General features: G+C 37.2%; 1 protein-coding gene across 1 annotated transcript in view; it reads right to left on the reverse strand.

Moving 5' to 3' along the window:
• The window catches only part of SPG11 (SPG11 vesicle trafficking associated, spatacsin), a 75,586-nt gene that overhangs the window by 31,569 nt on the left and 21,197 nt on the right, over positions 1-22,820 (reverse strand). Inside the window, exons 12-26 of the mRNA XM_060096764.1 lie at positions 22,432-22,503; positions 22,015-22,142; positions 21,514-21,695; positions 20,570-20,783; positions 16,714-16,917; positions 15,074-15,180; positions 12,901-13,046; positions 11,562-11,723; positions 9,173-9,239; positions 4,829-4,994; positions 3,453-3,658; positions 3,092-3,200; positions 1,997-2,156; positions 1,351-1,623; positions 515-715 (exon numbers count right to left, since the gene is read on the reverse strand). Of these exons, the coding sequence (XP_059952747.1) occupies positions 515-715; positions 1,351-1,623; positions 1,997-2,156; positions 3,092-3,200; positions 3,453-3,658; positions 4,829-4,994; positions 9,173-9,239; positions 11,562-11,723; positions 12,901-13,046; positions 15,074-15,180; positions 16,714-16,917; positions 20,570-20,783; positions 21,514-21,695; positions 22,015-22,142; positions 22,432-22,503 (2,397 nt within the window). The remainder of the gene's footprint in view (positions 1-514; positions 716-1,350; positions 1,624-1,996; positions 2,157-3,091; positions 3,201-3,452; positions 3,659-4,828; positions 4,995-9,172; positions 9,240-11,561; positions 11,724-12,900; positions 13,047-15,073; positions 15,181-16,713; positions 16,918-20,569; positions 20,784-21,513; positions 21,696-22,014; positions 22,143-22,431; positions 22,504-22,820) is intronic.

A 22,820-nucleotide genomic window follows, 5' to 3' on the forward strand; every position in this document is an offset into this window, starting at 1 on the left:
TGGTCCACTACACATGAGCAGATGTTCCATTAGATGCTGCTAAGACACCTCTACATACACTCCTGGGTAATGGACTCCACTGATCTGTTAACCTACTGCTTGTTTGTGGCATTAATCCATACATTTCCATCACCCTGATGGGAGTTTTTTGGTCAGAGGATAGGAGTTCTAGAATTAGAGATTATGGGTCTGAACCGTAAGTAAACCACTTACTAAAGTACTCTGAGACCCTGGCCATGTTACTTAAGTTCTGTGAGCCTTAGTATCTCACTCTGTAAAATGAGGATAATATCACTTCATAACATTCTTCTAAAATATTACTTTATATAGGATTATTGTTAGAATCGACTAAAATAATATATATAAAGCACTTTGCTAAATAAATGATAGATCTAATATCGTTATCTGTTGTTGGCTTAAAAAAAATCCCAGAAATAGGAATAATTTTAAAAGCCAACGGGGGATATTCTGAAGTAACCCTTTTAAACTGAGGAAAGAAATGAACTAACACTACCTTAAAGAAAAGCTGGAAACCGCTGATGAGAGTTTTGCTCTTCTGCCGTGTTAATAATGTCCTCCAGATGACTGAGAGGTCCTCAAGGTCCCAGGTATGGCCCTCTATTGAGCCCTGAATGTGTCCCATTGCTTCAGCTGCAACACTGTGCTCCACAGAAGTGATGATCCAAACACAGAGGCAAGGAATAGCACTGGCGTCCTGCCAGTGGATAAGAACTTTTCAAAATAAGATAATGACTGCACATGGATTACTTGACTGCAGAAGCTTCCAGCAATGCTACAACTACAGATGGATATTTCCTGTTTAGAACAAGTCACCTCACTAAATTGGTTAAAATGACTTAAAAATCCTTCAAACATGAAACAAACTCTAGTGAACAACCAAGGGACTGTTATAAACTGTCCTGCAGAGTATAGTAGGTCAAAAGGCCAAGAAACCGAGGGGGTATATGTGGAGGTCAGGGAAGTACTAAGTATAAGAAAACAAGACTGTCCTCTACAGAACTGCTGATCAAGGGACTGTTCGGAGCATCCCTCCTTCCCTGCTCAAGACACAGAGGTGGTCGGTCCACCAAAGCATCCTTCTCTATGACTGCCAACCGGAAGCCAAGGCTCTGATCACTTAAGTTACTGAACATTAAGGCACAAGGAAATGCACTAGATGGCCTGAAGCCTAAGCTGGGGAAGCACAAAAAGTGGCAGTTACCTTGGAAACACATGCTAGGGCCTCACTGTCATCACCTCACATTCTCTCTGATTATCAGCCTTCCCTGTCTCTTCCCACTTTTTCTACTGCCCTCTGAGCCCCTAATGTAGGCTTCTCAAGATTCTCACCTGGACACATGAGGCCAGGACACTAAGGATTGGGGCCTGTTGTTTCACTGCTTCTGCCAGGAGCCAGCACCAGGAGTTTGGCACCTCTGAGCACTGAAGCAGAATTTCAAAGAAATCAGTCGTCTCTTCTTTGTTTCTTTGGAGTTCCTGCGGGGACTTGTTGCAGACTTGATCACTGTCCATTCTAGACTTGGACACTGAGGGCAAGTTCTCAAAAGCCAGTCTTAAGTGGTCTTGAAGAACAGGGCTGAAATACTGGAGAAGAGATTTCACCTAGAAAACATATTAGATGATTGATGATCAAAAAAGACAACCAACTTCCAATTTCAGCTGGAGCTGAAAATGTTGGAGAAAAGCATAGGCAAAATTTTTCTTTCTCACCCTGAACTGCGTCAGAGGTGACCATATAATTTTATATAATTGTTGTTTGAGTGAGTTTCCATATTCAATCTGGAGTCACAAAAACTCTTCCTTCAGCTCTTTAGTAGTAATGACTAGTCCTCTGAAGCCAACCCACTGAAATCTTAGTAAAAATAATAGTATCATAGCAAACAAAAGCCTATGTATATACAACAGAAAGAACACTGTCTTCTGAGAAGTGTTCCAATTTCTCTTCTTGAATAACTGGCAACAATCGGTGGCTTACCTCCTCTGGGTGGTAATTATGGAGTTGGCTGTGAATAATAAACTGTAACCAATCATTTGCTTTGGCACATTCTCTAAGGTAAGATGTGCTCAGTTTCAGATTGTGGAGCCTGCAGAATTGTACCACTAATGCCCACTGGCTGCTGGATTCACTGGATAACCTATAATTGGGAGTGGGGGTGGGGGGTAAGAGGAAAAACTTGTTAAATGTAGCTTTAAACTGGAAACTTAGTAAAAAATAAACTACAGTATATTCTCTAAAAAGCCTTTCAACAAATACCAAATACTTATTAGACTGCTTTGGAAAAAAAAGGACTCTTTCACCCATAATGTACAATAACTTTCTTAGCATACTGGCAAAATTCATTCCTCTTTTTTATCAACCAAGTATCAATCAAACCAGCTATGCACCATCTTTAGGAGAATTGAGAAAAATAGTCACTCAAGAAATTGTCTGAGTGCTTAATTCTCTTGCATGATTCACTTTAGAGTATCAGAGCCCTGACAGGTGCCTGGGCTTTCTTGCTAAGGGGAGGGTACCTGCTGAGAAGGAAACTGCTGAGAACAGTCAGTGACAGGAGGTACATGAGAATGGTGCATTCCCAGGGTCAGGGTAGCGGGTCAGCCCCAGTGGAGAATAGCACAGAGGAAAGATGACATAAATGTATAAGGAGAGGGGCTTTTGTGGACAGACGGTCACCTCACCTTCCATTATCAACTCACATATATTAGCAAGAAAAAACTCAAGGACATCACTTAGAGTCAAATTTTGTGAGATCTATCCCGCTCTTTCTGAAATGATTTCAACATGTAACACTTAAGAGACTTCTCAGACCAGCAGCACAGTAGAGGAGACAAAGCTCTTCTCCACCTCTTGGAAACTCTACCTGTAAAGAGGGAATCATTATCTTCACCCTTCTTTTACTGATGGCAAGATGCAATTGAAATCTGTTTTGTGCTCGATGAGTAAGAAGATAATAAGGTCTAGTAAGAAGATAAGGTCTGGTGAAAACATGTGTTGGAAGAAAGACTAGGCAAACACAGACTGGAACAATAAAGCTTGCTAGAAAAGAGGCTGGGATCGCAACTCACAAACCTCTTTATTTCCTGCTGCTGAATGCTGTCCCATATACCTTCTTCTAAGAGAACAAGCAATTCTTCTATGGTTGACTTTTCACCCATAGCCAGTTTAGATAGTTTTTCAGCTATAAGAAATATAAACAACAAAATATGGTCAAGAGAAAAGGTCGGGAACTGGGCAGTTCTGTTTGAAGAGTGTGGCCCAGAGACATTTCAGAAACCCATTAAAGGGCCCAATAAAGTGACATAAAGTGCAAAAATTCTGCAGAAAAAGGATGAAACAGAAGATAACTGTTTCCTCCCCAACCACTCACAATTCAATGCCTTAGACCTATTAGTCCCTTGTCCTCTCAACAAATGACATAAACGTGCTGTACCTAGAGACTCTCTGATAAAGTTGTACTGAGCATCTTCATTTCTACACGTGTAGCTCAAAATTACATTGGCCACTTTCATATCAACTCTGAGCTTGAGGCTGTCGAGGCCAAGCAGTTCTAAGAAACAAACACAGGCAGCTCCTATTGAAGGTATGTGGAAGGAGGAGAGCCCTAAAACATAGGCTTCATTGCCTACTTGCTGGATCCTGAAAAAGAAAGGAATCAAAATCACATGAGCACGTGAAAATTTTTTCTCACCAGGAAAAGCAGATTGAATTACATCAGTGATACTTGGAGCATCAGATGCATGCGATTTTTGACTTCCTCCCCCTTCCCTTTTTCATTTAGGTTCTTGGTAGATTTTAGTCGCCTTCTGGCTCCATAGCCCCCTATCCCCTTATATTTTACCTTCTCCTAAAATGCCTACTCATAGTCCAAATTATTTTTGCTTCCAACTTTATTCAGGGAACATGGAATAGAACTTATGAAAGACTGCCACCTTATGATCTTATTAATTGTGAGTATGTACACAAACTACCAAGAAAATTAATGCCACCTAAAATTTGACATCATAAAGCGCATACATTTTAAACGACTCACATATGTACTTTTACATGAATAGAAAAATTTCGAGGAAAGATGCACAAGAAATTAACCATGTTTATATACCATGTAGAATGAAGATGAGAGAATGAGGGACTTTCTTCTTTCATTTTTCACCCTTCTGACCTACTTAAATATTTTAACATAAAGATGCATTATTTTGTTAACTATAAAACAATAAATAAAATAAATCTGTATTTAGCTGCTGATTATATCAAATACTCCTCCCAATTCTGTGCTTTATAAAAGTGAATTATAAAAGACCAAGATCTTAAATACAGAATTCACATCTCACTATAGAATTCCCTCTTTATAATAATTGCTAACATTTGGCAAGCTCCTGGATCATTATTTAAAAACATTGTTTTCAGATATATTTATTATCTTATTTAAAATATATTTTAATCTTTTTTTCCTATTAACAGAAGTAAGGGAATTCCCTGGCGGTCCAGTGGTTAGGACTCCATGCCTCCACTGCAGGGGGCATGCGTTCAATCCCTGGTGGGGGGAACTAAGATCCCGCAAGCTGCGTGGCGCGGGCCGAAATACAAACAAACAAAAAACACAAAAGTAAGACAAGCTAAAATGCCAAAAACCTGGGATATACAGAAAAGCGCAAATGAAAAAATACATATATACATAATTCCCCAGTCAAATATAATTACTAACTGTGGTATGTTTCCAATAGGTTTTTTATATGCATTTATATGCATGTGTAAAAGTACACAGATATGCCTTTTATTAAGAGTACAAATTATGTTTTAAATACTCACAGCTGCTTGGGGGTCTTGCTCTTCGTTAATTCCTGAACCAGAAAAGTACCAAACGCAAACGACGGTCGTCCATGATATAAATAATAAGCAAAATTCAGACGTTCTACTATAGCATATTTATTAACCAGGTCAGGGCTAGAGAAATGTGGGAGCTGACTCGCTGCATCTGGGGGGAAAGTGAAGCAGTATTAATCCTCTGCACCTCACCATGATTAATTTGAGATCTGCATGTGGAAAACTTTACTCTGCAATGGTAAAAGAAAACTGGTTGCTATAATCATTTTGTACCACTGTGTATCACTTTGAACCACCAAGACGTAATAATTTTATTTTAATGTGTGGAGGTAGCCCTCATTTTATACAAAAATGTGTACCTGAGAAGCTGCATAAAAACTTATAAAGTATGCTTTTCCCCTACTGAACTTGTTATTTTAGATGCTTTAATTTTGTATCTGATGATCCATTAAGTTCACAGTGGCAATAACCCTTTAACTACAAAATCTCTGCTAATGATTTGCAAGTGTAGCGTTTTAATTCATTCATGCAGCTCATATTTATATGAATCCTCTATTCACCAAGGCCAACTCACTGTACCTTTCTCCAACAAATACTTTGAGAAGAACATCCTTTTCTCCATATTAATACCCTCCTAATAAACTTTTCTTATCACTACCTGTAATTTCTGACTTTGGATTCATAGAGCACCTTATTATCTACATCATGGTACCAACTTTCCAAGACCAGCAGAGTAGTTCAAAGTTCCTCTGTGCCCACGAAAAAAGCAGAAAAAAAATTTTTTTAATCTTTTTAGAAAAATATGAACTCAAAAGATATTTGGATGTGAAAAGTTGGTATGAAATAAAGTTAGGGCTTGATAGGAACAGTTAACTGCTTCTTAACTGCTTACTACCTATTAAAAAAATGAGACAAAACAACATTTTGAACTGTTAACAGTGCATCTGCTCTTATTTTCAAAGTTCAAAGCTTATTTCTGAAATAAAGTTGTATCCCTCCCATGGAATTCCAAGGGCTTTTTATATTGTGACTTAGCTCTTATTAAAAAAACAGGACTTGAAGACTTTAGAGGCGTCTGTCATCTTACAAAGCTATTACTTAAAAGTATACCTCCTTTGAGATTAAAAAACTGTCACACACCTTATCCGTATTCTTTGTAAGATCAGAGTGACTCTGGTAACTTACAATTACATATAAAGCCATTCATTCATGCAATATTTGCTGAGTTCATATAAAGCTGAATGAACAAACTTGAGTTTTTATTCAAATAAGACCCTGATTTTTTAGTGGTTTGGTGGCTAGTATGGAGATTTTGTATAAGAGACAATTCTACCTGAAGAGAAATTTTTCTCTGGCCTGCTGAAGCCAAATCACCACGCAGTTGCCTTGTGGCTACTTTCAGTGGTAAAACCATATGATAAAAGAAGTCAACATTCTAATTAAATACAACTCTCCAATTTTAAAAATCCATATTATGTCTTCATGATAATTGTTTCATTTAATTTGTGCTTTATTTCCTCAAATATGTTTTAAACGTCTAAAAATCAGGCAGGGAACATGCCTTCAACTTCCTCTGTGTACCCAGGAGAGTGCTCCATCTCCACCAGGGCCTCAGGACTCTGGCTAACTGATGGAGTTGGAGCCATTAGAACAGTACAGGGGATTCTGTCTACTCTCCAGTAACCTCACTGAGATTAGAATGAGTATTTTCACTTGAAAATGCAATAAGCACTACTTTATCCTGCACTGAACAAATATCGATTGAATATCTATTATAGGCCCGGCACTGCACTAGGCACTAGGTAAATTCAATATATTGAAATTTGAACTTATAAAACTGACACATTAGAAAATGCACTTTTACATAAGTCAATAAATATTTACAGGGTATATATTACAAGGTATATATTATGTGAAAAGTACTAATTTGAAGCCTCCTTTAGAGTAATATAGGCAGAGGCACCACAGGTAATATGATATTAAAGGCTAATTCAAAATGAATAAGTAAAAAAGAAATAGAAAAAGCAGAGTTTAAGAACAGCACAAAAAAAAAATCAGGGGAAGTTTTATGGTCTAGAGAGGATGGCAGTGTGTGCGCATCTGGTGCTTACCATGTGTCAGGAACCGCAAGAGCTTTTTAAATGCCTTGTCTCCTTTCATTCTCATGTAACATGTGAGGTGGACACTGTCACTTACCTTATTTTATAGAAAACTGAAGAGAAGTTAAATCAGTTGCCCAAGGTCATACAGCTATTACATGGTAGAGCCAGGTTTTGTCTAATGCCAACACCTATGCTCTTAACCTTTATAATACTATAGTGCAAGTGAACAAGGAGTTTTGGAAAGGGAGAAATTTAAGCAGAAGGTCTATATTACATTCCCCAGCAAGTAAAGCACTAGTGACCTCATACAATGACTTTTAACTCACAGTATGTTTTCAATTCAGCTTCCTAGAAGATGTTTTCCATCAAAACTACCATGAGGTATCACCTTACTATGGTCAGAATGGCCATCATAAAAAGTCTAAAAATAATAAATGCTGGAGAGGGTGTGGAGAAAAAGGAACCCTTCTACACTGTTGGGGAGAATGTAAATTAGTACAGCCACTATGGAAAACAGTATGGAGGTTCCTTAAAAAACTAAAAATAGAGCTACCATATGATCCAGCAATCCCACTCCTGGGCATATATCCAGAGAAAGCCATAATTCGAAAAGATACATGCACCCCCAATGGTCACTGCAGCACTATTTACAATAGCCAGGACATGGAAGCAACCTAAATGTCCATCAACAGAGGACTGGATAAAGAAGATGTGGTACATATATATATAATGGAATATTACTCAGCCATAAAAAAGAATGAAATAATGCCATTTGCAGCAACATGGATGGACCCAGAGATTGTCATACTGAGTGAAGTAAGTCAGACAGAGAAAGACAAATATCATATGATATTGCTTAAATGTAGAATCTTAAAAAAAGGGTATAAGTGAACTTATCTACAAAACAGAAATAGAGTTACAGATGTAGAAAACAAACTTATGGTTACCAGGGGGTAACTGGCAGGGGAGGGGGGGAGGGATAAATCATAAGATTGGGATTGACATATACTCACTACTATATATAAAATAGATAACTAATAAGGACCTACTGTATAGCACAGGGAACTCCACTCAATACTCTGTAATGGCCTATGTGGGAAAATAATCTAAGGAAGAGTGGATATATGTATATGTATAATAGATTTACTTTGCTGTACACCCAAAACTAACACAACATTGTAAATCAACTATACCACAAATTAAAAAAAAAAAAAAAAAAGGCCGGGTGGAGGGTATACTGCTGTTCATTTTATTATTTTTACCATACATTTACATTATATACACTCTTCTATATATGTTTCAGAATGTAAAAGCCAATCTAAGGAAGGGCATCATACATCCAGTGAGAGCTTTGTGTTTGTTTTTTAATATTCTCCATAGCTGATTCAACATAGAGAGTGTCTTGATATTATTTATGAGAATAAAGGATAAATATAAGTGGGAAAAAAAAAAAAGATCCAGCAATCCCACTCCTGGGCATATATCCGGAGAAAACTATAATCAGAAAAGATACAAGCACCCCAAAGTTCACTGCATCACTATTTACAATAGCCAAGACATGGAAGCAACCTAGATGTCCATCAGCAGATAAATGAATAAAGAAAATGTGATATATATATATATATATATATATATATATATATATTGAGCCATAAAAAAGAATGAAATAATGCCATCTGCAGCAACAGGGATGGACCTAGAGATTATCATACTAAGTGAAATAAGTCAGACAAAGACAAATATCATATGATATAGCTTATATGTGGAATCTAAACAAATGATACAAATGAACTTATTTACAAGACAGAAAGAGACTCACAGACACAGAAAACAAACTTATGGTTATCAAAGGGGAAAGGGTGGGGAGGGATAAGTTAGGAGGTTGGGATTAACAATATACACACTATTATATATAAAACGGATAACCAACAATGACCTACTGTATAGCACAGGGCACTATATTCAATGTTTTGTAATAACCTATAAGGGAAAAGAATCAGAGAAAGAATATATATACAACTGAATCACTGTGCTGTACACCTGAAACTAACATAATACTGTAAATCAACGATATTTCAATTAAAAAAAAAGAAAATGTTTTCCAGTGGAATGTGCCTTTATTTTTAAAATAGAAAGCAGGGGGGAAACTAGGTTGGCTTTACATAAATGAACTTCTGTCAACACTGCTGAAATGCTTCTAAAGCAAGAAGAATCCATAATGACTTACCTCCTATAGTCAGTGTGTTGGCAGACTGCCAGCCAAACAATCTGCTAGGATCAAAGGGCAATAATGACTGAAAAAGGGGAAGAGTCAAATCAGAGTTAAAAGTTAATTGATTCTAAAGTGAAGTAAACAAAATCATATGAAAGAGCTTCACAGGCAGTCTGCTTCCCTTCTTCAGGGCAATTAAAAACTTTTATCTTTCTAGACATAAATTCTTTGAACACAAGCATATGAGACATTTTTCTACATTAATAAAAATAGAACTGGTTATGTTCCTTTTGAAGACTCTATGCACTTCAAACTATGTCTGCAAAGTATACTCTCTTTTGGTAGAACCAGCATCAATTATAATGTAAAAATGGCTTTACAAGTCCTTTGGAATCAAAAGGCAAGAGGACTAAGAGGTTAGAAAATGTTACCACGTAAATACAACAAGGTGTGCTGAGGCAGGTCAGGAAAGAGTGAGACAACTAGATCAAGGGTTAAAGGAATGTGATGACCAAACCATCAATAACAACAGCAAAGAAAAAACAGCCAACTAAGATCAGGTCAGTCAGAAAAGGTTTGAGAGCAAGGAGCGCTGGGTGTTTTGAAATCTGTAGGCCAAAGGTTTAGCAAAGACAGTAAATAGATGGTGGGAGGGATATGAGACAAGAGAACTCTTAGGCCAAGATCTGGATGGCTAAGAAAAGAGCAGCTTTAAGTTTATTTATGCATTTATGTATGCATGTATGTATGTATTGACTTATTAATTCTTAGTTCCCAGACCAGGGATTGAACCTGGGCCATGGCAGTGAAAGTGCCAAGTCCTAACCACTGGACTGCCATGGAATTCCAAAGCAGCTTTAATTTTAAATTAAGGGAGAAGAATCTTGTGGTCTATTAAGGAAGGAATACTCTTCCTAAAATAACAGGACTAAATAATTGCATCAGTCAACCTGAAAACAGAACAAAGAACAACCTGAAACCTCTTATGTTTTAGGCTGATTGAATCCACTTTAGGTAGTAAAACTATGTTTTTATATAATCTACTTATATCTAGTTTATATACCAATGTTACTCAAAGTGCCGATCTGCAATGAGATAAGAAGCTTGTGATAAATATAAATCTAGCTTACTGCTTCCTTCTTTGAGAAAGTCTTGCTACATAAAAACAAAACAAACAAACAAACCAAAAAAAAAAAAAAAACCCAGCCCTGCTGACACATACCAGCAACAAGCAGTTCATGGACTGGCACCTGCCTGGGGACCACATTTTTAAGTAGCACCAGTCTGTACCCTATAAAATTTTACATTAGAGTAAGAGAGGTTTTGTACCTTCATAGGATTATAGAGTTTAGATTGAACTGAAGACACTGTAGGAATATTTGTACCCAGGAAAAAAAGCAAAAGCCTTTTGAGATGAGAAATGAGCAAAAGAAGGTGTCCTTAATTGAGGATCCCTGGATAGGTTTCAGGGAATCTGTGAATTCCTCTGAAATAGAAGCAAAATTATGTGCAACTTTTCTGGATAGAGGGTTCATAGCTCTCTCACATTTTTTTTTTAATTTATTGTTTTTGGCAGCATCAGGCCTTGGTTGGGCACGTGGGCTCTCTAGTTGGGGCTTCTCTCTACTTGAGGCGCACGGGCTCTGTAGTTGCGTGACGCAGGCTTAGCTGACCGTGCGGCATGTGGGATCTTAGTTCCCTGACCAGGGATCAAACCCGCATCTCCTGCATTGGAAGGCGGATTCTTAACCACTGGACCACCAGGGAAGTCTCTCACGTTCTTAAAGAGGTCTTTGTCCTAAAGGTGACTTAAATAAACAGCCCTATTCACTGAGAAGAGACAGAAATTATCAGTGGTAGAATGAAGCAGCTTTCAATGAAAGTAGCAGACAAGTATGCTGGCCAACTATCTGTCTGCTCTCAGATCCATTTCTACCTTTCCCATGTTCTGCCCTGAATTGCAGAGAAGTGCATTTCCCAAACTCATTTGCCTTCTGGCTACCAGATAGGTTTAGTCATGAGAGAAAACATGGGAGATTAAAGGTGGCAAGAGGGGAGAAACCAAGATATTTTCCCCTTCTTTGTTTTCTAGGGCATCTCCTGCATGGTTCCAGCCCTACCCTCTTGTCCCAGCTCCCAGTAGGTAGCCCGGTTGTGATTTTAGCTCCCAGAGAGGCTCCAGCTGTTGGGTTCAGACAACACCACTTTCTTGCAGCCTTAGGGAGTGTTGACTGCTTCCTTCTTTGTTAATTTTTGGGTTGTCTCATCATCACACATTTGGTTTCTCCATTTTGCTATCATTCTGTGTAAGTAATTCCCTATATTAAATGTCCTCCATTTGGAAGACCCAGAGTGGTTCTTGTTTTCCTGGCTGAACGCTGACTGATACTCCTAAATACTGTACCTGAATCAGGTGGTAGAGTGTAATATCTGGTGGCAGGACACTAGGGGCAGTGTACTGTGGGAAGAGAGCAGTTTTAAGCTTGGGGTAAGGAGTTAATGCCATCTTCAGTAGCTGGGGATCTACTTTCTTCACGCAGTTCTCATTTTCTTCATTCTGAACAACCTAAATAAAAAGATAACATGGTATAGAATAATGTTTTTCTCTTCTCCAAAGTTAAGTCCTTTTTTCATAAGTAGCCTGTGAAACAAGATTAGTTTAATATAATAGGTGGTAGTGAAAACAGCACTGGACAAGGAGTCAGTAGCCAATAGTTCTAGTTCTGGTTCTAAGACGAACTAGCTGTATGACCTTGGTCTAGATATTTAATATCAGGCAGGCTTCAGTTTCCCCATCTACAGAATTAGAAAGTTCAGCTAGATCAGTGGTCTTCAAACTGCATAAGGAAAAGCTGTTTGAAAAAAGGCTCTACTACAATATTTAAAAATTTCAGATATTAAATAGTGAATATTTTACAAGAAAAAAACCTACTAGACTAGATGACTCTTAGGTCCTTTCCTCTCAGGTCTCAAGTTATTCTGACTGATTTCTGACAGGTGATCAAAAACAGGAAGAATAAATAACCATGAAGTTAAGGTATACTGCAACAATCTAAAAGAGGTGGTATTAAATTAAGCTAGCATCAGTAACAAACTGTTGCAGATTAGATGTTTAACAGAATTCTTAAGTTCCCTCTAACCAGCCACACTATACTTTCAAAAAAGCAGAGACGGGCAACTTTTCACTGGATTACTCAAAAGAGTTTTTAAGGGTAGCTAAAAATTATGATTTCCTTTTTAACTCCCAAAGAGGTCAAATAACAGAGAATAATTCCCAAGTCACAGATTTAAAGTATACTTACTCCAAGGAGCAATTAGATCTTGATTCTATCCTGAAAACAAACCTGGAGTATTAGAGAACAAATAAACGGGAAAAAAATCGCTATACAACATTCAGTCGCCCCTTGGTATCCACAGGGGATTGGTTCCAAGACCCCCACAGATGCCAAAATCCGGGGATGTTCAAGTCCCTCATATAAAATGCTGTAGTACAGTCAGCCCTCCATATCTGTGGATGCAGAACCCCCGAATATGGAGGGCTGACTATAGCAGTCTCCTTTCAACTTAAGAGGATATGATATAAAGTTTAAAAATTCACCCTTGTTTTATGCTCTTTAATCTAATGAAATACTTGTAAGTGGTTATATTTTAATATCAACTGAGACCTAGAAAATCCACCAATATTTCTTCTAAATTTAAAATCAGTCCTATTTTGCCATAACAGGTCAAAGTGCTGTCCATACCTGGCTGACGCCCCCAGGGGCATACATTGTGGTAGCAAGGGCCAGGAGGGTATGTCCTTCTAATAGCATACTGCTTACACTGGCCTGGTTGCTGGGAATCAGTATCTGAGCATTTGCAAGGCTAGCCTGGAAGATCAGTTTGGGATCTGAAATATAAGAGAGTACATTTTTCTCCTTGAGAGAGAGAAATACTAAACTAAGGATTACATAATTCTGAGAAAGAAAATTAATTTTTAACTCTATCCACAGTAAGAAGGATTTTCTAAGTTTAAGAGCAATGGGAAAACGTCACAAAGGGAAAAAAAGAAAGATTGGTCCACATAAAAATAAAAACTTCCATTCAAACAAAGAAAATTGAAAGGTAGTAATGAACAAGGGGAAAAATCAATAACAGATGACAACCTAACAATTAATGCCTTCAACAAAGAGCTCATATCAATACAAAAGCCCAAAATACTGACTGTAAAAGATAAATGGACAAAAGAAATAACCATTTTACAAACAAGGAAATATAAATGTCTGACACATAAAAATATATAAATCATTAGCAATAAAGAAATGCAAATTAAAATAGTAATTAGATGCCATATATCACCTATCAAATCAGCAATGATTTTTAAAAATATTCATCCTCAAGCACAGAGCTGGTCAGTGTGCACAGAAGCTGGGACTTACAGAAAAGAATGGTGTAACCCTCCTGGAAAGCAATCTAGCCTTATATCAAGAAACTTCAAAATGCATATAACCCCAGACCCAGGAATTTTATATCCAGGAACCTATCTGTACTAAGGAAATAATCTGAAACAAGCACAAAAATTTTATGTTCAAATATACTCAAGATTATTATTTATAATAGGAAAAATTGAAAACAGCCTTAATGTCAAAAAATGAGAGCATAGTAAATTAAATAGGAGTATTTCTATACAATGAAATATTATGTAGACATAAAATGGTCATTGTCTCTAAGAACATAGGAAAATTCTTATGTTATAATTACTATATGAAAAAACACAATATACAAATACATAGATGTTTCTGGTTATATCCCTAGCACTTACACACTGTCACAAGGTAGGGGATAAATAAATATTTGTTGGATGAATGAAAAACAATATTGACTAGGTTTAAAAAAAGTATAGAGAAGGGGCTTCCCTGGTGGCGCAGTGGTTGAGAGTCCGCCTGCCGATGCAGGGGACACGGGTTCGTGTCCCGGTCCGGGAAGATCCCACATGCCGCAGAGCGGCTGGGACCCTGAGCCATGGCCGCTGAGCCTGCGTGTCCGGAGCCTGTGCTCCGCAACGGGAGAGGCCACAACAGTGAGAGGCCCGCGTACCGCAAAAAAAAAAAAAAAAAAAGTATAGAGAAAATAACCAGAACAAAATATATTAAAATATATCAAGAGTTCCCTATGGATAGTTATCTTCCTGTTCACTTAAGCTATCTACCTACTGAGGTGTTATCTTGACAGTTGTCTGTGGCTTCCTTTTTTTATTATTATTTTTTAACAATGAAACATGTTACTTTATGATCTCCAGAAAAATAAAACAAAACCAAAAAAACCTCAACCCACATTATGAAAAAAATTATTCATTAGGAAAGAAACCAGGCATTACATAAAAGTGAAAGATTGGCTGTTGACATTCCTTGCCTATGTTGTGGCTTGGCCTGTCCCCTTTCCTGAACCTCTAGAATAACGCCCACTAAGCCCTCAGGGGTCACAGGGTTTTTCTACCTGATTATAACCAGAGCAAGGCTCTCCATCATTGGCTCCACTAGAGAAGACACAACAATCCCACATATACTATGGATTTACTTTCACTCCAATTGGAGTTCCTTACTGAAAGATTCAGGGCAGCCATTTGGAAGACAGATCACCTCCTCATGGAAACAGGGTCTCAGTCTACCAAAGAGCAGGAACCTGTGATGAACTGGTAGGATAAGAGATATCCAACATAACTACACATGCTATCTGCTCCGAGTCTGGTTTTCTTCACTGTCAAGAGGCTAACATTTTTGGTCTTTTGCTTTTTAAATAAAGCTTGAGTCTAGATTATGGTCAAATATTTGTCTACAGCTAGACAGTTTATTCAAAGAGTTCGCAATTTAAATTCCATTCAACAGACCAGTTACTTATCCAAAGCAAGTTTTGTTATTTAATACAATACACCCATACCTGTTAAATTACTGGAAACTTGTCGACACTGAACTAAAAATTCAAACCAAGGGTGAGCTTCATGTAATTCTTTTTTTTCCAAGAAGGGACAATTTGGAGGACTAAGTCTGTATATAAAACAAAAAACAAAAAAACTATCTGATTAACATAGAGGATAAGACAGGCAATTAAAACCATGTTTGCTCAGGTGATAACTAGCATAAAAAAAAAAGAACTTTGTAATTAAAAAGTAAATATAACACAATATAATCCCAGTCTTGTGTTGTGTTTTACATATGCCTTATGATCTGGAAATAGAGAATTTTAGAGACAGGGATAATATCACTTAAAACGTATTTCCTATTGTGATGAAATTTTACCAACTTTGTATAAGATTACCAGATATCTTTGCACTTGAAGATACGCTGTATTGGTTTTTTTTTTTTTTAACAACAAAAGCTCTTTAGCTTTTTCAAACTTAAGAGGTTTTTGAAAACCTTTACATAACTACAAGATAAGCTGGGACTAAGCAGTTAAGGCTCATAACAGGTCCTCTAAAAATACAGCTTTTAAACTTTCACTTGCCAGTAGCTTTGAGGAAAACATTTCTGTGTTCAAGTAAGTCTTAATGATATGAACAAGAAATATACCCTTTGCTTGACTTCCTAGTCTTTACTACACAAAATAAAATAAAAATGTTCTCCTTAGCACATGAATGTGGGCTCTGGAATCAAACATAAGTATAATTAAATCTAGCTTTACCAATTACTAGCTGTACACCTTAAATAGGGCACTTAGTCTCTCTCAAAGCTTCAGTTTCCTCATCTGTGAAATGGGGGAGTAAGTAACCACCTCACAGGGTTTTCTGAAGATTAAATGAGATAATGCATGTAAAGTACTAAGCCTAGTGTCAAGAACACTGTAAGCACTCATATGTTAGAGACTACTATTTTTATTATTACTGACCAATAGCAATTAACACTGGCCACAGATACAATTCTGCAGGTTGACCTTAGACATCAATATATATTGATATCTGTCTATCTAAATATAAACTTTAGAGCATTTCTAAGATACCTTGCAGTGGCGATGAATTCAAAGTTTTTAACATTTGTTTGGTAATGAAAATATTAAAGAAGTCCAAGTTAACCTTTAGAATCCTCCCTCTTTTAAACTTGTAAAGCATTTCTTTCTAATTTCTAGTTATTTAAAAGGTTAACAGAGATGTTACAGAATTAACATCACCAAAAAACACATAATAAGCATTCAGTTGAATGTGGTATTGAACTAAAAGATGTACCAAATGTTAGAGTGGGAGGAACTACTTCAAAAAGATCAGTATTGGGCTTCCCTGGTGGCGCAGTGGTTGAGAGTACGCCTGCCGATGCAGGGGACGCAGGTTTGTGCCCCGGTCTGGGAAGATCCCACATGCAGCGGAGCGGCTGGGCCCGTGAGGCATGGCCGCTGAGCCTGCGCGTCCAGAGCCTGTGCTCTGCAATGGGAGAGGCCACAACAGTGAGAGGCCCACGTACCGCAAAAAAAAAAAGATCAGTATTCCTCACGAGAATGCTTAATATTTTCCTAAAAGTTACATTCAGAAGTAGTATGGAAAGACGGAACGTGAAGGCCTGCTCAAGGACAAGTTAATTCTTAGTACTCACTTGTAATAGTCAAGAAAGACATAAAGAAGATACTGCAGACTGTGTTCCAAACAATAGAGAATGAAGTGACAATGGAAATCCCAACCATCTTTGGACCTATAGTTTTGAACAGGGAGGGTATCTTGCATCACGCCCCCAATACGGTTCAGTCTTTTGAGAAAGAGTTCAAAGTCTTCTAGTTCAGATGTAAGAAAAATTCCATTCCTATTGGGCAGGTTTAAATAAAAAATGGCAAGTTAAAAAGTTGCTATATTCAGAGCAGACCAAATCATTTCCATTGTTAAATAGTCTCAACTAGTTAAAAGTAAGTATTTACAAATTAATACTGCCAATTCTTACCCCATAAATATGTTCTGACACACGTATTTTGCTAGTTTCCAATAAAGGTTTCTGCACCACTGTAGTATTTTAATGTAGTAATGACAGTCTCGAGTTATATTAAATATAAATATTTCAAAAACCTAAACTAAGCTACCTTCATTACTTTGTTTTTACTGAAACTGTACAGCCCAGTGTGGCAACAGTGGTTAACTCTTGAAGCTAGATGCTTTACACACTGAGGGATTCACCAAAATATCCAAACAAGATCATTAAGAAATTAAAGCAGAATAATTAAAATAGACCAACCATTAAAGAACAGAAATTTGCATTTAAATATTTTTTATAAGTTTACTGTTAAATACATCATACATACCATTAAAGGAGTATAGAGAACATATTATGTGGAGTTTAGAGAAGCACTGCATAGCCACCACCCAGATTACAGAACACTGTACCTAGAAGTCCTTTCTGTATTCCTCCCCCTTTACATGTGCTTTGCCCTCAGAGGTAACCACTATCCTGACTTTCATGATAACTATTCCTTTACTTTTATTCACCCATATAGTTTTACCACCCATGTGTGTAACCCCAAATAATATAAGGTTTGGTTTTGCCTATTTCAAACTTTATGTAAGAAGGGAACATCTTAGATATATTGTTGTCTTGTTTCTTCTGCTCAGCATTGTGTGATTTATCCATGTTGATACCTATGGCTATAGTTTTTTAGTTTTCATTGTTGTATTGTGTTCCACTGTATGATTATACTACATTTTACTTATCTGCTCTAACTTTGATGGTCATTGTTCCTAGATTTTTGGTAAAATAAATTTCCACTTCCATGATTACAAATGAGGAAGAACATCTTCTCATATGTTTATTGGCCATTTGTGTTTCCTCTTTTGTGAAATGTCTATGTGTGCTGGTATCTTTCCCCTCCAGATCCAAGCTCTACTCTCCTGCTCTGCGTCCCTGGAGGCTCACCTGTATGGGTTGCTCTAGAAGACTCCTGTGCCCTCAGGTTTCTGTTTTGGTTTCGTTTCCTATGGGAGACTCCCATCAGGAGATAAGAATTAAAGTAAAAGGGAGGATGGGGATACCTTGGCGCTCTCTGTGTGAGGTGACAGCAGGTTGGCTGACATTCTCCACTAAGAGACACAACTCCTGCCAGGCAGCTCCCTTGGTCTCAGTAACTGTTGTCTTCCTTTGCCCCGTCAGGCCTTTTAGAAAGCACTCCCTACTCCCAAGGTCATGAAGATATTCTTCCCTACCTTCTAAAAGCATTATAATTTTTACATTTTACATTTAGGTTTTAAAATCTACCTGGAATTGATTTTATGCATGATATAAGGCAGAGGGTCCAATTTCATTTCCCCCATATAGCTATCTAGTTATCCCAACCCCGTTTGTTGAAAAGACTATTCTTTCCTCCAAAAAGACTGTTCTGCAGTGCCACCTCTGTCCTATATAAGGTGAGCATACATATATAAGTCTGTTTCAGGGCTTCCCCAGTGGCACAGTGGTTAAGAATCTGCCTGCCAATGCAGGGGACACGGGTTCGATCCCCGGTCTGGGAAGATCCCACATGCCACGGAGCAACTAAGCCCATGCACCACAACTACTGAGCCTGCACTCTAGAGCCCATGAGCCACAACTACTGAGCCCACATGCCACAACTACTGAAGCTCGCACACCTAGAGCCTGTGCTCTGCAACAAGACAAGCCACCGCAATGAGAAGCCCGCACACTGCAACGAAGAGCAGCCCCTGCTCACTGCAACTAGAGAAAGCCCGTGCGCAGCAACGAAGACCCAATGCACCCAAAAATAAATAAATAATTTTTTTTAAAAAGTCTGTTACTATGCTCACTCTTCTGTCTTAATTGCTATAGCTTTAGAGTAAGTTTTAATATCTGGTAAGGCAAGTTCTTCTTTTTCAGGGTTGTTCTTGACCCTCTGAATTTCCATATAAATATTTATAATCAGCTTGTCAAATCCATTGCTGGGATTTTTATTGAGATTGCACTATATCTAAAGATCAACTTGGGAAGAATTGATAGCAGGCTTGTCTTGTTCCAAATCTAAAGAGAATGCTTGTGATGTTTCACCATTAAGTATAATATTAGTTGGAAGATTTTTTGTTAACAGCTCTTTAAAGTTAAGGAAGTTTGCAGCTATTCCTAGTTTGCTAATAGGTTTTATTATAAATAGATGTTGAATTTTATCAAATGCTTTTCTGTATCTATCAGGTGGTATGATTTTTTCCCTTTAATCTGTTAATATAGTAGATCTCACTAATTCATTATTGTCATAATTCATGTTAAAACACATATATATTATCTTTATAAACAATCAAGTATTAAGCAAAATATTTGATAAGCATACAAGTTATACAAAAGTCTACTTTCAGCAAACAAGAAGAAAAGGATTTAGTGCAATGAAAAGAACAGTGACTAGAAAGTCAGGGGTAAAATGATTGAAGCCTGTAAGTAACTGGATTAGGCAAAGCTCTTAACTTCTTTAGATCTCCCTCTCCACATCTTTAAGTTGGGTAGGACAGTACAGTTATACTTCCCCAATAAGTATAAATATAAAAGAATACATGGGAAATAATTTTAAGAAACTTAAAAATTAACAAATATGTTAAGTCTCATATTATTTTGACAGCTTAGGGAGACAGGTTGAGCTCTATGAAATTGCTGATATTCAACCATTTTTCACCTCTACAAACGGCAAGTTCACATGGTTCAAGCTAACAATTATTTTTAGAAATGAATTAAAAGTTTAAATTCTTGGGCTTCCCTGGTGGCGCAGTGGTTGAGAATCTGCCTGCTGATGCAGGGGACATGGGTTCGAGCCCTGGTCTGGGAAGATCCCACATGAGGCGGAGCAACTGGGCCCGTGAGCCACAACTACTGAGCCTGCGCGTCTGGAGCCTGTACTCCACAACAAGAGAGGCCGCGATAGTGAGAGGCCCGCGAACCGCAATGAAGAGTGGCCCCCGCTTGCCGCAACTAGAGAGAGCCCTCGCACAGAAACTAAGACCCAACGCAGCCAAAAATAAACAAATAAATAAATAAATTTTTTAAAAAAAGTTTAAAGTCTTCAGTTATCACTTCAAGTGATACTTCCCCTCACTATTTTCTTAATTGAGCAGTCCTCTTTAGTTCAAGGCCATACATGGCGTACGGGTGCAGTGATAGTACTGAGAAGAGTGGGAAACATTATAGGATACTAAGGTATCCTCATCTCAAGCTCTTGTCACTTGGTCCTTGTACCCCCATGGAGAGCTTACCATTTCTACCCCAAAGCATATACAGTGTTTTGGGGAGAATCTTCATCTAGAATTTGAGAGCCTATTCACTACCTAATGTTAAATGCATGTGATTTAAAAACCTCAATATACAATAATGCCCTTTCAATTTTAAAATATCAATATTATGAAACAATGTCATATTGGATTTATGGCAGTTCAGAGGAAAAGTTGCACCACTGTATTTTATTGTTCTGCCTTTTACACATCCCCATAGTTTACAGTACCTGGCCAGCGTATCTAAAATTTCATTCCTCATGTAGTTGCTGCAGCGAGTATTCTGATCAACAACGTCAACAGTCAGAGGGGGCCATTTGTTCTGCTGAAGTGAGGCATGACTATCCCGGGTCTGAAATTCTCCAATCCACAAGATAATGCTGAACCAATCATGGCGAGCTGTGAGGTATCTCCAGAGGGCTTCGGGAGAATATGATTTGTATTCTACATTAAGAACAAAATACATTTTAAAATAGCAATGAATGATGATTACTGACACAAAGCTCAACACTAATTGAATAAATATGATGATCTGGACAAATATCTATATAACAGATGAATTATTCAGGCCCTCTGCTTCTTTTACTATTTTCCTCTTTTGTGGTGTCGTTCATTTTATAATCGATATATCAGCTGGAGGAAGAGCTAAATGTTTCTTCTCATTACTACAGTGGTTAAATGAAACTTGGGAATTTTCTGTGTGTTTCATTTACCTTTTCAGCCCTCTTTTTCCCTTTTCTTTTCCTTAATATAAATAAAAACTCTGGCTATAATAATAAACACGAATTTGACACCCTATGAATTACCACTGTTTGCCAGTGTTAGTTATTCCCCAGAGCCCTGGTATGATACAGATCCTCAGTTTAAATAAGAAGAAACCAAAGACTATTTGGAAAATCAAAGAATGTCACTCTGAGGCGGGGAAGAGAACTCTTAGCCTTGAAATCTCAATTCACTGAACGACGTGACTTTTCTCTTTCACTATCACATTATAAATCCCTTACAAAAACCTCAAGAAAAAGGGCTCAATGTAATGACTTGCATTTTAAAGTAACTGAATATATTTTTTCCCCAAAAGGAATTCTAAAATGAGGACACACCAAAATATTCAAATACCAATGCCTAATTTAATCCTCATTCACTATGTTCAGATTTTAGGCTCTTTCACACTTGCCTTCTGGACTTATCCTGGGGAGAAGGATGGATTCTTGTGTTAGTTGATTCCACCACTGAGCCCAAGTTAACACAATTCTGTGATCTTGCTTGTTAAGTTTATCTGTATCTTTATGATCATATTTCAGGAATGAGTCCAAAACAGACTTGTGCTTGAAAAAATCCTGTTCCTTTATTGAATACCTAAAAGAGCAATATGAAATTTTTTTAATTTTGGAGGAAAAAGCATCATTCCTTCTTCTCTGCTCAAGAAGTTCTACTCTTTTGGGGAAAACAAAATTCAATACTCTTAATTTTGTATTTATTATCTTAAAAATATATATCTGATTATGCACATATTGAAATGACAGGGAATTCCTAAGTCCCTTCTAGATGATACAAGTTTTATCTTAATAAGGAATGTAAGCTCAGTTCCACATAAAAAGTCCATGCTAACAGTTATAAGCTAAGTCTTGTCTACAATATTCTTCCCATGTTATAAAAAGGGGGCTAATGAGACTACCTGGGAAAAGACTGGATCTGCATATTTTCTTGGAAATGTCCTGAATAAAACTTCTCAACTTGATGCACGAAGTCTATAGTTCTTTTTTCTTTTTCAGAAAAATAATTTTTTTCTTTTAAAGTTTCAACCTTGAATAAAAAGTAATTAAAGCAGTGACCTCACAAAAATCAAGAACATTTGCAAAACAAATGTCGTGATATTAAATATCATTTAAGAATTGTGTTTTGAATTTTTGAGGCAATGTATGTATTCACACAAGTTTTCCTTTACCACAAATGCAAAATGATCATTTAAAAAGACAAAAGAGTTGTCATATTTTTACTTACTGGGTATTAGTTGAATATTAAAATAATTCGTTTTGAAGTTTCACCAACATTTACTAGAAAATGTAAACTACTTAGTCTCACCTTTACCTACCAAAAAGTCCCGTATGTTTTTATCAGTTGTATAGAAGCATATCTTGAGCAACTGGTCTTTTACATTAAAGCCCTGAAGTAAACACAGAAAATCAAGAAAACTTACAATTTGTAATGGAGCTATTTTGAACATAAATATATGTTAAATACAGAAGTACTCTATTATAGACATATGCCTTGTTAGAATTCCACAACTTTTCAGCTCTTGTAAACATTCATTTTCTACATTTATCATGCATATTTACTTCCTATCCCTAAAGTCCTTAAGGCACTTTGTTTGCCAGAAGAAAGGCAGCACATAGAACAATTTAGGGTAATGCCAGGCTACCATAGTACCAAAATTACAGTTATCTGTTATGATGATTCACTTGAAGACAAAAGTCTGTGTAA

This window comes from Mesoplodon densirostris, chromosome 4, assembly GCF_025265405.1.
Source record: "Mesoplodon densirostris isolate mMesDen1 chromosome 4, mMesDen1 primary haplotype, whole genome shotgun sequence".
In the NCBI taxonomy this organism is placed as follows: domain Eukaryota; kingdom Metazoa; phylum Chordata; class Mammalia; order Artiodactyla; family Ziphiidae; genus Mesoplodon; species Mesoplodon densirostris.